Source organism: Harpia harpyja, chromosome 3 (genome assembly GCF_026419915.1).
Source record: "Harpia harpyja isolate bHarHar1 chromosome 3, bHarHar1 primary haplotype, whole genome shotgun sequence".
Taxonomy (NCBI): Eukaryota; Metazoa; Chordata; class Aves; order Accipitriformes; family Accipitridae; genus Harpia; species Harpia harpyja.
Window position 1 is genome coordinate 41,408,132 of NC_068942.1, and position 14,414 is coordinate 41,422,545.

General features: G+C 41.8%; 1 protein-coding gene across 1 annotated transcript in view; it reads right to left on the reverse strand.

The window, feature by feature from the left end:
• Positions 1–699: 699 nt before the first annotated feature.
• The window catches only part of LOC128139587 (cytosolic phospholipase A2 epsilon-like), a 35,838-nt gene continuing 22,123 nt past the window's right edge, over positions 700–14,414 (reverse strand). The window contains exons 13-21 of the mRNA XM_052782184.1: positions 13,466–13,602; positions 12,265–12,487; positions 10,671–10,785; positions 9,436–9,573; positions 7,897–8,004; positions 6,494–6,685; positions 5,537–5,703; positions 4,031–4,217; positions 700–2,870 (exon numbers count right to left, since the gene is read on the reverse strand). Coding sequence (XP_052638144.1) covers positions 2,662–2,870; positions 4,031–4,217; positions 5,537–5,703; positions 6,494–6,685; positions 7,897–8,004; positions 9,436–9,573; positions 10,671–10,785; positions 12,265–12,487; positions 13,466–13,602 — 1,476 coding nt within the window. The 3' untranslated portion in view covers positions 700–2,661. The remainder of the gene's footprint in view (positions 2,871–4,030; positions 4,218–5,536; positions 5,704–6,493; positions 6,686–7,896; positions 8,005–9,435; positions 9,574–10,670; positions 10,786–12,264; positions 12,488–13,465; positions 13,603–14,414) is intronic.

Consider the following 14,414-nt stretch of genomic DNA (forward strand, 5'->3'; position numbering starts at 1 on the left):
TGAGCACAAAGTTACCGATTCCCTGAGCGTTCTTGAGCTTACTGGTTAAACGTTGCTACCAGCCAGCACAGTTCCCCTTTGAGCATTCCTATGCAAAATAATATCAACAGTCATCATGGTCAACTTGGTAGAATAAATTTTTGCTGTAGGCTATGTTATTTCACAACATCATGAAGAGTTGTGTCTACATACGTGGCATGTTTCCTTCGTGTGCCAGCTGCAATGATGTAGCTTGATGAAATGCATTTTTCATTAGGTCATAGAAAACCCTTGGCAACATCGGCATCTTTCAGTCATAGTTAAAGGCAATGTTTTATTACAACATCTCCTTGAAGGGCTAAGCTATAGACCAGACTGTTCACCAGGGCTGGGCTCTGAGGCTGTCACTCCCACAGTGCCAATGGCCAAAACCCTCTCATTTTCACAAATAACATTTGCAATCCACATCAGAGACAGCCCTTGTGGGAGGGAGGGACCATGGCTCGCTTTGTACCCCTGCAATCTGTCTCTGAGACATTCCTTTATCCACAATGCTCACAGCAAATATTTGGTATAATCTTATGCTCTTTGCAAAGATAACAACAAGTTTTGTTTTCCTGGAACAAGGAACACACTGTGAACCTAGAGCATATTACTGAAATGCCTGAATATGTGGAGCAAGGCAGAATATTCATTTTGCGAACAAGCCTTTATTGTCCGGTATTGTATACAAGAAATATCTGCGTGTAAATAACATTTCTTCAGAGCTGGAGGTGGCATGAGTTTATGGCCAAAACCTGTGTTTATTTTTTCACACCAGGGATTTCAGGTTCAAATGGAGGCAATTCCCAGGGTTAACATAGCACCATATTTCTGATTATGACTGGTGAAACTACTATAGAACAAAAAAACCCAGCAGAAGTGCATATTTGTTTAAAATCTAAAGAGTTTCAAATGTTAATATTTATGCTCTGATCTTTAGGCTTGCAACGTTAGGCTACAGTTGCACAAAAAAGTAGGCTTTGGTTTGACATCATAAATGCCAAAAGTACCAGCAAAAGTCATTGTGAACCACTTTGTAAAGATAATTTGTCATTGTTTCTTGCCAAAATGAAAATCCTCAGCGTGTCATTTTGTACCAAGCCAAACATGTTATTTGGCTGTAAATGAAACCTGTTATTTTCAGGTTGGGTTCTCTGGGCTGATGAGGTAGGTGGTCTATTAAAAAGAAGCTATGTTTCAAAACAAAGATGTTTTGTAAAATATTAACATGAAATGTTTCAACTTACCCAAGCATTTTCCCTGGTTTATTTTAGCCCCAGATTATGACTTCTAGTTGATAGATTTTTTTTCACTGAATAGACTCTTTGTTCAAAATTTTCCCATTTGTCAGGACACAAAACTTATTAATAAAAAAAATGTATTTTTAGTTTGACTTGCTCCTGGAATGCAAAGCTTGTTATGGATTTATAATTTTTACAGCTCACCCTCAGCACTTTCAGCAGTCCAGAAAAGATATTTTCCATAAAAGGGAAAATGAACAAAGTTTAAAAATGCAAACCCACAACAAAAGTTATTGGTGGATTTATGCTAGATCCCACAGAGGGTCTGTTCAGATTGTTTTAAGATGGGCTTAGTTGTTGCAGTCTACTAACTCACTCCTGTTTATCTGCACAGTTTGAACATGCAGAACTAAACAAATAAGCATTTTTGTTGATGAGCATATGTCCTAAACTGTTTAAACAAATTGCATTGAGTAAAACAACAAAGTTTTCATTGTCTAATATAAGTAAAATATTTTCATTTCAAGTACTTTATAATTTAAGAAAGGAAGTTTAATATAAGAAGTAACTCAACTGGGAGAAAAAAATCCAGGGTGTTTTATTTTGAAAGCGTCAAAATAAAATGTCGACTTTTTTATATACTGTCACAACAATCAAAACTGACATAAATTCACAGGAAATTTTGATGTGCCCAAATTACACCTTTCACTTCAAAAAAATTTTTACTTGAAAAACCTTATGCCACTTCCTCCTAAGTTGTTCCTTCCCATCTACGTATGATTCATTCACAGCCCAAGAGAGCCCAGGAGGTGGATGTGATTCATGGGGCTGGCTGTGTGCACACACTTGTCCCTCTTACATTTCCAACCTCTGCAGCTGCTCTTCAGGACACCTGCAAAACCGAGTTGACCCAGGGATCCAATACCAGCTTCCAGTCACGTCTCAGGTTTTCTTCATTTTCCAGGGTTGGATGCACCTTGTGTTCCATGAAGAAGAATTGTGGGGAGCAGAAGTTTACGCCCCTTTCTTACGGCCTGTAGGTGTGTTGGCTGGGTTGCATTACTGTAGCACTGTGGTGGTAAAAAATGATTTTTCTATATGTCATACATTATAAGAAGTTAGGCTTAAAATAACACTATTTTTAAAATCTAACAAGTATCTTAGTAAAGAGCGTTCTACAGACAACCTTAATTTAGGGAACAAAGCATATGTAAAAATTTCCCAGGCAATGTCTTTGCCTATAGAGGCCATTTCTTGGGAATGGAAAAAAACCCCAACAAACCACTGAGCCACCTGGGCTAGTTTCTCTCTGTAGTGCAGAACGGCCAGTGTTCAAAAAGCTATGCCCCTTCTGTGTCCTAGGGCATGACAGAATAGATAGGGGCAGTTGGACAGGTGATTAGCACATGTTTTGCATCCTCCTTTGCATCGCTATCTGCAAGGCCTGCATAATCATCTGTGAGTTGTTCAGGATGTTGTATTCACTGAGGTTCAGCAGCCGGCGGTAATTCTCATCGGTATACCTGACCGAGAACATGCAGTAGGGGGAAAAGCGACTGGTCAAATCAAGTTGTCCTTCCTCCATCTCTGAGCAACAGCGCTTGACACCTGGAGCGAAAGAGAAGTTGCTGCTGTGACATGGTGTTTATCTCAGTCAGTGACAAGCTGTCCACAGCAGCCCAAAGAGGGGGACTTTTCTCTGGAAGAAAATTCATAGGGTTTCAATGCATGAATAATGCAGGTCATGTACCCCCACCCCTAGTCAAGAGAATGTTGGGTGCCTGAAATGATGAGGGCAGAAGGGAGAGGTGAGGGATGGCATTGTGATGGTCATCTACAGCTTACTCCTAAACATCCGTCTCATTAAAGCCATGGATCAGTCAAGGGTATCAGCCTAAAAGGGCACTCCGATAGCCACTGCAGGTGCACTGCAGGTCTTATCCTGAGCAGTTGGGACCTCTACGAAACCCAGCTGAGGGAGGCGAGTTGCTAGTAACAGAATAGAATTTAAGTGAGAAAGGAATAATAGAAATATATGGAAACTTAAAGTTCCTACAATCCTGAATGCAGTCTCAGGGGGCCTGCCACGAGGATCCATCTCTGCCTTTCCATTTCTTACATCTCCCCAACTCCACAAAAGCAGAATTTTAGACTTTACCTCCCTGCTACCAAGGAGCAAAGGAAATGCATCCTAGTAACCAGCAGTAAAGGAGAGGAATACAAAGCAGGTGGCCTGGCAGAAAAAGAATGACAGGCCCCAAGCACAGCACAGTGAGCAAAATGACCCCTGGGCTGATGCTGTACCAAAAGGAGACACAATGATGTTGACATTGCAGGAATTCAGCCTGAAAGCTAGGTTCTTGCTCCCACCCTGTTCATACATGACACTATGCCGCCTCAAGTGTAGAATGAAATCCCTGGACAACAGACAATATATGCAGGGGAAAATAATCTGAGACAGCTATACTTTTCCAGGAAAAAAATTTTACAATTAGCTAGCAACACTTTATGTCACAAATGGGAGAGACATGAAGGTAAACACCATCCGGAAGGCAAGGGCTGTGTCTGTCCTCTTAGGGCCACAAGGATGACATGAATGAACATAGTAGCTTTGGCAGGGATGGGGAAAACAATTTTAATTAGCTGAAGTGCTCCACCATGAACCCAGCCAGCAAAGATAGCCAGCAGCAGAGAAAAAGGCTCTGTCTGAGTCAGGGAAGCGGGTAGTGGTGTCTTTTGTTTAATGCTTTGCCATCACTTTAACTTACCAGGTGCTTTGTACTCTTGGAAGGTATCATTCACAAGCGGAAGAAAAATCACAATTGGACATCCTGGCAGATCTGAATCTTGGAAGAGGTAGCACTCCTTCAGATTTTTCTTATCTTCATCAGTCAAAGAAATTTTGGGGAATGGGATTTTCTGCTCCGAGTAGTATTTGTACGCCTTATCTAGAGACTGGATTATCACAGAAATAGTCAGCATTGGAATTCAGTTTAGTTGTCTTAAAGCCCCCAAACTCTTATCTAGTATTAAGGTTTAGTGACTCAGATCCATAGGGTGAGTTCCTTCTTATCAAGGGTTACTCTACACATAATTACCACACATAGTAACCAGAATGCTAATCAAAAGGTGTAAACACAATTTCAGAATTAGAGAATTTATCCAGGACTCTGCTTTTTAAAAAATGGAAGCAGTTTGCAGAAGTTTAAGAAGTTTTAGTAAATGAAAGACCTGTGTTTAATGTATTGTATAGAATTAATTAGAAAAGAAAACCACAGCAAGAAAATGTTTAAGGTATCTTATTATGTGCTTGGAGGCCAGAAGATAAGACAGTTAAGTTTGAATGTGCAATTATGTCTCTGCCTGTGCAGGCACTATGGCCACCGTGTTAACTGAGATTGATGTTTTACTGAGAAAGTCTGAAGTACTAGGTTATACTGTACTTTTTCCCTGAAATGTTTAATACGATATCATGTCCTACTATGTACTGTGTTATTTACTCTGCACCACCTAACATTGGACACTATCAAATAGGAAACAGTTTCTACTAAAGTGCTTAAAATTGCAGCAGCCTTTCTTCACAAAATTAATCTAGGCAATGTATGAGGCTGAAATGAAACTTCATTACGTGTGTGTCTCATGCATCATATGGCTTATTAACAGCAGCACACATGTTCTCATTCACAAAAAATAATTCCACTTAAGTGGGCCAAGATGCTTAATAGCAAGTTTCTAACTAACCTCAGTTTCTGAGATATAAAGACCCAAATTTCTTTTCTGCAAGGCCTTATAGACAGCTAATTAACTTTATCTCCATGAAACTGGAGTTTCTGCAGGAAGATGCTTGTCATTGAATTTTCCTAGTAGCATCTTATTTGTCAATGAGGGAATGATCTGCCTCTGACTATCCACTTAACCCCTTTTATATTGTAACTTAAGTCAGGAGAAATCACTTCTTCATCTTTATGTATATTGCTGTGCAGAGTCTGAAAACCTGCTTGATTCAGCATAAAGCAGAAGAGGCTCTTCCTAGCATTCTGGAAGAGACCATGCTGATGTCCTCTTGAATAATTCAACATGTTTATAAACCAGCAAGAGAGATTCCAGGAGTGGCAGGAAGAAATAGAAATGATATTAATCCCTACAGTGAAAAAGGTAGGGGAATGCAGTAGTTAAAAACTGAACAGCTGAAATAACTAGCAGTTCTAGGTGCTACAGGCTGGATATCTACAAGCAAAAGGAGAGACAACACACAGTAACAAGATCCTCCTCACCGATATATGAGATCCAGTAGTATAACTTAAATATATGATGACATCCACTTCCCTCTGTGGCCTTAAAAGTGGTGGACTGCTGGTATTGATGAAAAATCCAGCGTCTATCATGCCCAGGTGATCAGAATTTTGCATCAGCTGGTTGGGACGTGAGTCTAACACAGTGTCTAAAAGGAAAATATTTCTTGGAATAAGAAATGATCTGTAGGTATTTTGACTGGAAAAAGAAATTCAAGGTGGAACTGACTGTCCCAGAGGCCTGGTTTAATTTAATTGCCACACTACTGGGTTGTCAGATAGGTGTGGGAAGGTCTGCAAAATGCCACCTAAGTTTCTGTTCTGAAAAATCTTCTATGTTGAGATTCCAGGCAATATATTCCAGTAACTTGTCATACTCATTAGTGCCAGTAAGCTACTTCTAGTACTTAACCTAAATCTGCCTTCCTTCATTTCAATCATTGTTTCATCTTTTGTCCATCATTGATTTGGAGAACAAAATATTCCCATCCCTTTTTACATTTGGATTTATGCCTCTCCCTCAGTCCCCTCTTCTTTGGACTACAAAGCCCCATTCCCTTCCAGCTTTCTCTCGTAGGCCATATTTTCTGGGATATTCCAGTTGCATCTGAAGCTAGAGGCACAGTCTTGCCAAGTTAAGCTTTCTCCCATGTTTACTCTGCTCTTTGTTTCCTTAAATTCGCTTCTGTGGGCTGCAAGGCTACTCTTTCAGTCTGGACCACAGAGATCTCAGCTAAACCACATAAACACATGCTTACATTTAAAAACAGTCTTAAATACCTGGCAACAGTGCAGTCTTAGTCTCTTCTCTCCATTCAAAAAAGAAATGTCCTTTCAGGAGATTTTTTTTCCCCTGCCAAGCCTGACAGGGTTCTTTCCTAAATTCCCCACCCCAAAACCACCTGAAAATGACGCCTGTTAAGTATTAGTCTCCATTACCTTTCCATCGACAGAAGTGCTTGTTCTCCAGGTAGTTGTTATGCAGCTGGTAGCCCTTCAGGAAATTGTGGTGCTGGGCAACGGAGAAGCGGTCAGTCAATGCTCCCCGAAGGGCACTGGACAGGGGGCCAGGAGGAGTGTACATGCGAGTCCTCAGCTCGTGGGGTCTTGTAGGCAACACTGGGTCTTCATCTAGAGGAGGGGAGAAAGATTGGTGAACTGTTTGTTAATTGATGTTCATTTCTGGTTGTCCTGGTGTGCAGGAGATCTCAGGGGGTGTTCTGGGATGATTCACTAAGCACACAAAAACTATTCTGAAGGAGAGGAGTGGCTGCTGGACAAAGCTCTGCTGATGGTCTTTAGCTTTGACCTGAAGACAGTTCATCAGAAGCAGTCTTTAGTCCTGGAAAAGGGACACCTTAAGGGAACTAAGCAATTCAGAGAATGTCCTGTCAGAAAGTTACCTATCCTCACAGGAAGATATTGTGAAACAGAGGCAAGCATGGAGAAAATGGGGCTGAATCGTATGCTCCCACTCAGTCAGATGGGCAACAACAGGGCACCACGGGGTCTATTGCAACAGTGACAGCTTCTACCCAATAATCACCCATGGCTACACGAGCATATGCTTAATCAGTACAGTGAGAGCATCCCAGGGAAACCTGGGGCATACATTCGTATTTAGAAACTACAGGTAGTTTTCAGGGTGACTACATGGCCACATATGTGGGTGAAAAGTAGAAACGGCACAAGGTGTGGTATTTTGAAATCACAACCTGCTTTGCTGGACCAAGTGGCTGACAATGCAGCAGGAGAGGCTTGGTGGTTTCCGTGATTGCACAGATGTATTTCTTTATTTTCAGGATGTCTGTAATTATAGTTACTATCATATTAAAGGATTTAGCAATAAAACCATAGTTTCTGTATTGCTTCAGAAAATACCCTCTGGGCCTCATTTATCTTTGTGCCAAGATGAATCCAATGCAGTAATTACTGTACCGAGTAATAGAATACAAACCCAGGAAATATTGATTAACCAATTGATATTCAGGTTTATTCTCTGCACAGGCAGTAAAAATAACTTTATTCTCTGCCACTGGTTCTTGGTTTTGTATGGCTGAGTATGAATGGGCAATGCCAAAACACTTCCTGAGAAATGCATGACCCCTGTAAAAATTCCTCTTAAGGACAGAGCCTTTTAATCAGTAGGGTTTTAGTAACTTTGGTAATTACAGCAGCATTTCCCTGATTACCCTCTTCCTCTCAGTCTTTATGGTGGGAGGGGAAGTTGCTATCTCTTGGGAGGATCCTATGATGCTGGCTTCAACATAGTTGACAGGATGATGCCAAAAGGCATCCAGAAGACTAAGTGACCATAAGTGAAAGGCTTAACAATTTCTCACCAACTTCTTCTATTCTGTCTTGTGTCCATCTCATCCAGAAGTCCTCTGAACTGTGGGATAGTCCCCATATTTGTAATAGGTTCACAGAAAATATACTGCTCCACATACCTGTAAAAGAAATTAGTGAACACAAGGACACGTTCTAACAAGAAACTGTCTTTGTCCTTCTATTTTAACCTCCTGGATTAATTTTTGAATGGTCTTAATTCAAATATTTCTAAACTTTTGGGCTGTTAAATTCCTCTTAACTTTCTACAGCACTGGTTCAGGTCATGCTGCCATCAGTTCTGTGCCTAACCTACCGCATGGCTCTGACACATGGTAAAGAGAGAGGAGAATGGGAGAGAAGTAAAAGAAAAAAACCCACTCGCTTAAGAAGCGACATAAGAGCTCACATAATACAGACATCATAAAAACATCCTTTCCATCCCTGTCTTCCTTACTCCAGCTTCTTTTTCTGCACACACTTTAATCAGCTTTCATGTGCCCTGTATTATTTCACAGTGGGATGAACTGATTTTTCAGCCATTTGGTTTGTAAGAGAAGATCTCACACTGCAGGATGTAAAGGCTCACAGACACAGTGGCCTCCTGCTCCACTGTGCACTCTTTTTTCCATCCAGGACTGCCCCTCTCTGCCTCCCCACAGGGGCACTGGTGGCTTTGTTGACAAAACACAATGCCACCATTTCATCTGCCACTGTAAATTTAAATATGTGTTCTAATTAGTCTACCACAATTGGACTTCTTCATTTTCAGTGGGGCACAGATACCAGCACAGCATACACCAGTACAGTATGTAGAAAATTAATTTCCCAGTAATGGACCAGGTAAAAAGGGCCAGCCCAAGAGGTATTATTTTAAAGATACTCCTTGGGATTATGGACTATTTAATATCACAGCATGTTTACTGAAACCAAGGAGCTTCTAAGCAGTAGGAGTGTAAGAAGCGATGACTGAAATCGAACTCACACTGCTCTGGGTTCACCTGCCAGTGATTCTGACTCCTCAGTAAAGGCATATTATTACTTTTACAAAGACCTATCAGTACAAGTCAGGGACTGACCAGCGAGATTCAGAGACCCTTCACTTCTGGTCTCATTTTTCATCCTGGGCAGCCTGCATCTTTAGTAGATGGAATTCTCTACATGGAGTTGAAGTTAAACCTCGCAGTGGAAGCACAGCTGCAGGTTTCCTGCTGTCTCAAAATTTTCTTAAGTTGGAGTGCATTCAGACACAAATTGGAAGAATAACCAAAGAAGTGGAAACTATTCCTTACAATGAAAGAATTAAGGAGCTTATCTATTCCATCTATAGCACACAACGTTAAAAAGTTTGCGCATACCAAGACAGTGACAAGAAACTGAAGATGTGGGAATTTTTACTGTATTCTTTTGAACAAACTACCCCCCCACCGCCATTTCCCAGCAGGTGATATCATAGCAGCATTCAGTATGTTAGACCAGAAACATCCATCCTTTGGTTAACAGCATTGCACCCCTCCAAAGTGCCTCTGTGCCAAGACAACGCAATACATCACCTTGAAGGTAGCAGATCCGGGATTCGGGGAGCTTTTTTAACAAGCGTCCCATGAAGAACTCGCTTCCGAAATGCTCTGTGCGAATGAACGCGCCATACTTCAGAAGTCCCACCTCGTAGGGGGTGAACTCCACCCACTCTGCAATACAGCCACAATGGGACACTTAGAGGGCTCTCAGCCGGGTGTGGAGAGAGGGGCACACATTGGTCTGACTTCTGTTTGCTACGCTGCCTTGGCAAAGCCTTGCTTATACATGACCTCCTGTAGGGCCAGGCAGCTGAGCTCAGACACTGTGACGACGGGGAGGCAGGAGCAGTTACGCTGCTCATGGTGGTGCTGCCGGTGGCACGAGCACGGCAAGGCTCCAGCTCACACACACCCCATATGCACGCACCAGTCCAGGGCTCTCCCGCGTGCGCAAGGTTTCACTCTGCCCTTGCGTATGCCACATCTAGGTGAAAATACTTCCACTGTTATCAATACAGATAATTTAACTTCCCTTGAATAAATCAGTTATGTACAAAGACAGGTACTCTGCTCTTCAGAAGGGAGGTTTTTTGTAAGAGGCCAATTATACTCTGTATGTGGGCTATTAAGGAAGACAGAACTAGTCTTTGACTTTCTCGTATATACTCTCCAAGTGAAGTGCAGTTTTCTGATATAACTGCAGTGTGAGCAAAGACTGGGACAGAAAGATTGTGGACCATAATTTCCTTTTCACTCAGAAGTGGTTCATCTTTTCACCTCAACCATAAAAAATTTGATCTGAATTTCTTCTCCGCCTCTTCTCCTCCTCCAGCTGCTTCTCCTCATGGAAAAAAATAATCAAAACAATGAGCAAAGCAAAAGATTCAGTTGGGAGTAGGTTGGATGCTTTCCCAAACTTTATCATAACTATGTGGTCTTTCTTCATATTGAAACTATAACAGGGCATTGACAAAAAGCAGTATTTAATTCTCGGAAAATTCCAGTACTTCTTATTCTAGGTGGATCAGATAATATTTCAAAAATGGCCTTTCTGGCAGGATTTTGACTGTGTATGTCTAGAGAGTGAAATGCTGATCCCAAAAAGCTCTTGTATTAAAACTGTAAGGCATGGAGGTAATGGTTATTTCTCCAAAAACCAAGTAACACACCAGGACTGTTTTCTCCAAGTGCTGCCCAGCAGAGAAGAGTGAATCACAGGAATTCAGCTGCCAGTTTTAGCCCCACAGGATCTGAAACATCATCCTTACCTTTGAAATCATTGGTGCTGTAGCTGTCCCGGACACTGACTGACACATAGATGGGCAGTGGGTTCTGGCCGTCACACAGTGCTTCTTGCTGCTCTGAAAGTTTGTGGGGGTCTTTCTGGTTTTGAAGAAAAACAGTTTTGTGAGAAGAGATGGAAACAACGCATGGTCGATGGCCCCAGTGCTGGAGGAGCCGGGTGGCTCTGCCCCCAGCATGCAGGACATGCCATGGCAGGTCCATTACACAGAGTATTGCAGGCACCCACCCACTGGTGACAAACCAGTCTCCCAGGGTCCAGCCTGACTTTGTGCACGGGTTCACAAAAAGATACAGAGAGAGAAAACTACTTCTGCATACACATCTGTATGTACTAGAAAGCACTGCCCTGGCAAGCAGGAGAAAGGGCAAGCTGCCCCTTAGGATGAGGAGCGTAGTGAGCAGTCCTTGCTCTCCTGGGGCTGAAGGAAGCCATTGAGCATGTTGGCATTGAGTTTCCTTTCTTAGTACACAACAGCTATCACAGTCCAGTGTTGCAAGGGGACTGGAATTTGGTAGCAAATTATTTGCATCCCACCCAGCTTCCCTTCTTTTCTGGAAAAGCATATTCTCATTGAAGAGGTTTGTAAAAACCACAAAATCTCATGAACTGCTGACAAATTTAAGAGCAGCTAGTTCTGACAGATTAGGGAGAGGTTAATGGTTACGTAGCAATAGTCAGCACTGCTCAAGGGAAAGATGTTTGTCTAGATTGTGAGGGGGACCTCATCCAGGTGATATTAAAAGAGAGGCAGCTATTCAGCTTATACCTTTGTTTAGTATTCCTCTCTGTATGTATTTATTTTCTGTTTGCATATATATAATAGTATATATGTACTTATATAAAAATAAATAAATAAACCCAAATGAAAGGCTGAATGACTGCAGCATTTCTGTTCCCACTGGAGGACACTTCTGTTCAATCCTCAACCACTTGTCCCTTCCCGCTTGGCAAGTGCCAAAGCACACATCCTTGAACTGTGGTCCAGCTGGAGAGGAGAGGGAGTGGACTGCTGTACTGTAGGGGTAGAAACCACTTCAAATAATAGAAAAGCAACTTTGTTATTGCTTGTAAAAATTAATACCACTTAAACCAGCTACTATCTGAGCAGTCCTTCTCAGCAAAAGTAAAATATGCACTTGCCTCTAGTGTACCTGCAGATCAAGTTACCTGCCAGTGGCTGCAAATCACCAAGCACTCTAGCTTTTTCATGCTTGCTTCAGATAATTTTCACATTGTTGAGATTACTCTGCTTTGCATCTTGAACAATTTTTGCATGCATAATCTGCATCTTAGGCAGACTGCCCGAGATTGCCTCCGCTTCTATTTAAATACCAGCCAGAGTTCAAATGGCTGCATCCACAACCTGATTTATTAACATATAGGATGCATTTCTCCCTAGGCAGACTATTAAAGGAAATTAAAAAATCTGAGAGTTTGTTGACATGGAGAACTCCACTCTATTTTGAGGGACGTTCTCTCAAATGATGGGCTAGTTTCCTCTCCATTCACTAAGAGAAAAATATATGGTTCTCTAAGAAATGGAATATACATCCTACCCCATCATTTAGTAAGTACTCAATCATGAGCCCCCAAAGATCTATAAACGATGTCCTGTATCCCTCTTCTTTCCGCTGACAAAGCTGCTTGTTGTAGTACTTCATGCGATCCATAGAGAAACAGCCCATCTTGCATTTGGTTGCTTGTTTCTGGGCTTCACCAATATGCGAGTCTAGGTCCTTCTGCGACCAGTAGGCATCTCTGTATAAGTTGGCCATGGTCCTGGAGAAAGATAATACAGACAGCAAAAGTCAAAAGGAGCAGAAAAAGACTTGAAATTTTGTGCCTTTGGGGGCAGAGGTTTACATTTAGGGATGCACTTCTGCTCATACATACTCTCGTTCTGCTGCTCCATCCAGCAGAATGAACACTCCAGAGTTTCTATGACTGTTTTAAAGATGGCCCAAAGGATAAGGGTTTTTTAATATGTTCTTTTCTTTTTTTTTTTTTAAACAGAACTGGCAGCAGCTTAAGAGATAAAATTGCCAGGTGTGAACATAGGTACATTTCTGAAGCACAAATTGAGCAGAAAATTATCATAAATTTTCTTTGCTTGTTTTTTTTTTCTAGAACCACAAATCAGTTCACACCAGCTGCTGTCTCTTGGCTTTGTATCACTTACTGTTAAACTTATGGTATCACTATGCTTTATTTTAACACCATCCTCTATTTTACCAACATTCCCTATGTAGGACCGTCAGATGTTCGGCAGTTGTACGTCCTGTGAGCAGGGAATAATGTTGCCCAGGGGAACTTAGTCCCTTCCCAAACTGACAGGTTGCAGGGGTAAGTGTGCACTGTCCTGCAGTTTTCTTTGCGTGACCAGCTAGAAAGCAGAGCCACTCTCAGAAGTTACTGGGAACAACAACTGGGACACCAGCGGAGAGAGGAAGAGACATGATGCTATGGGCATCCACAGTTACATCCACAATAACTACTTAGAAGCCATTTTGACAGGTGTAATTGTCATATACATATTTAACTGCTGCAAATGTGGAGTTGAAAAGCACAGTAAAGAATTGCTAATAAAAAATCAGCGCATCAGATCAAGCTAATATTTAATGGCCTGTTACTGAGAAACATTTTGTTTCTATGATGTTTGAAGAAAATCTCCTGATCCTGTCTGCTTTCAGAAGCTCCCCTCTGCAGCGGCATCACCCTCAAAAGGCCTGGTCAAGCCTTCTGCACAAGCTGGCTTACCACGTGGTGCCGGACAGCCCGCTGATGTATGTTACACAGTCCAGGAGATTTAATTTCTTGAGTCCCATGAGGCTGCCGTATAGTCCTGTCATTGACTTCAGTCCTCCGCCTGTCGTGATGATAGCCACAACAGGGACCTGTTGGGCAGAGGAGGATGGCACATTCACACCAACAGCGTTCAACATCGCATCCCAGACTGCAGTGGGATCTAGCCACCACACCCAGCCCAGATCCTGATCTAAGAGCTCGGGTCCCTTTTCAGAAGGAAAGGCTCCAAAACCAAGCAATGACTGCTACTGCTGCTTCCCTTTGGATAAACATGGGTTCAGAGATTAACCCAAACCTGGGTTCTTGCCCATCTCTAGGGCAAATAGGGGCACAGGTGATGAACAAGAAGAAACCTTTCTGTGGAGGAAACAATGTATTTTCTCTATACCTCCTACTCCTTTGCCACTTTTTTCTTATTTCACACATCTACTACTACTATATGAAAATCCACATACCAACCCCATGAAGAAATACACCCAGTTCACAGCCAGTGTTGTTAAGCTACCCTCATCAATGCTGTTATGCTTCAGTATCATGAAGTTACTTTGAAGTAAATTGTATTTATTTTAAGGAATTTCAAAACTGCAAGAAAGGGAAGATATTATAAGAAGCACTCAGAGATGTTTATCCTGAACTCTCACAAAATGACAAAATTTGAACAAGGGAAGAAATCTTTGCTATGTAATGTATTTAATCTGCATACAGTATTTCTGAACCAAGCCAGTTACAGCATAGGATGGCAGGGATGAACACACCTCAAATCTGACAAATTCCAAGTTGACAGTCATGAAGGACACAATTACTGCAACTAGTGTTTCTTGCAATAACAAACCTTGGCAGCAGAAGCAAATGTACTTAAGACACATGGACAAGCTGGTACCCACACAACAGATACATGTGG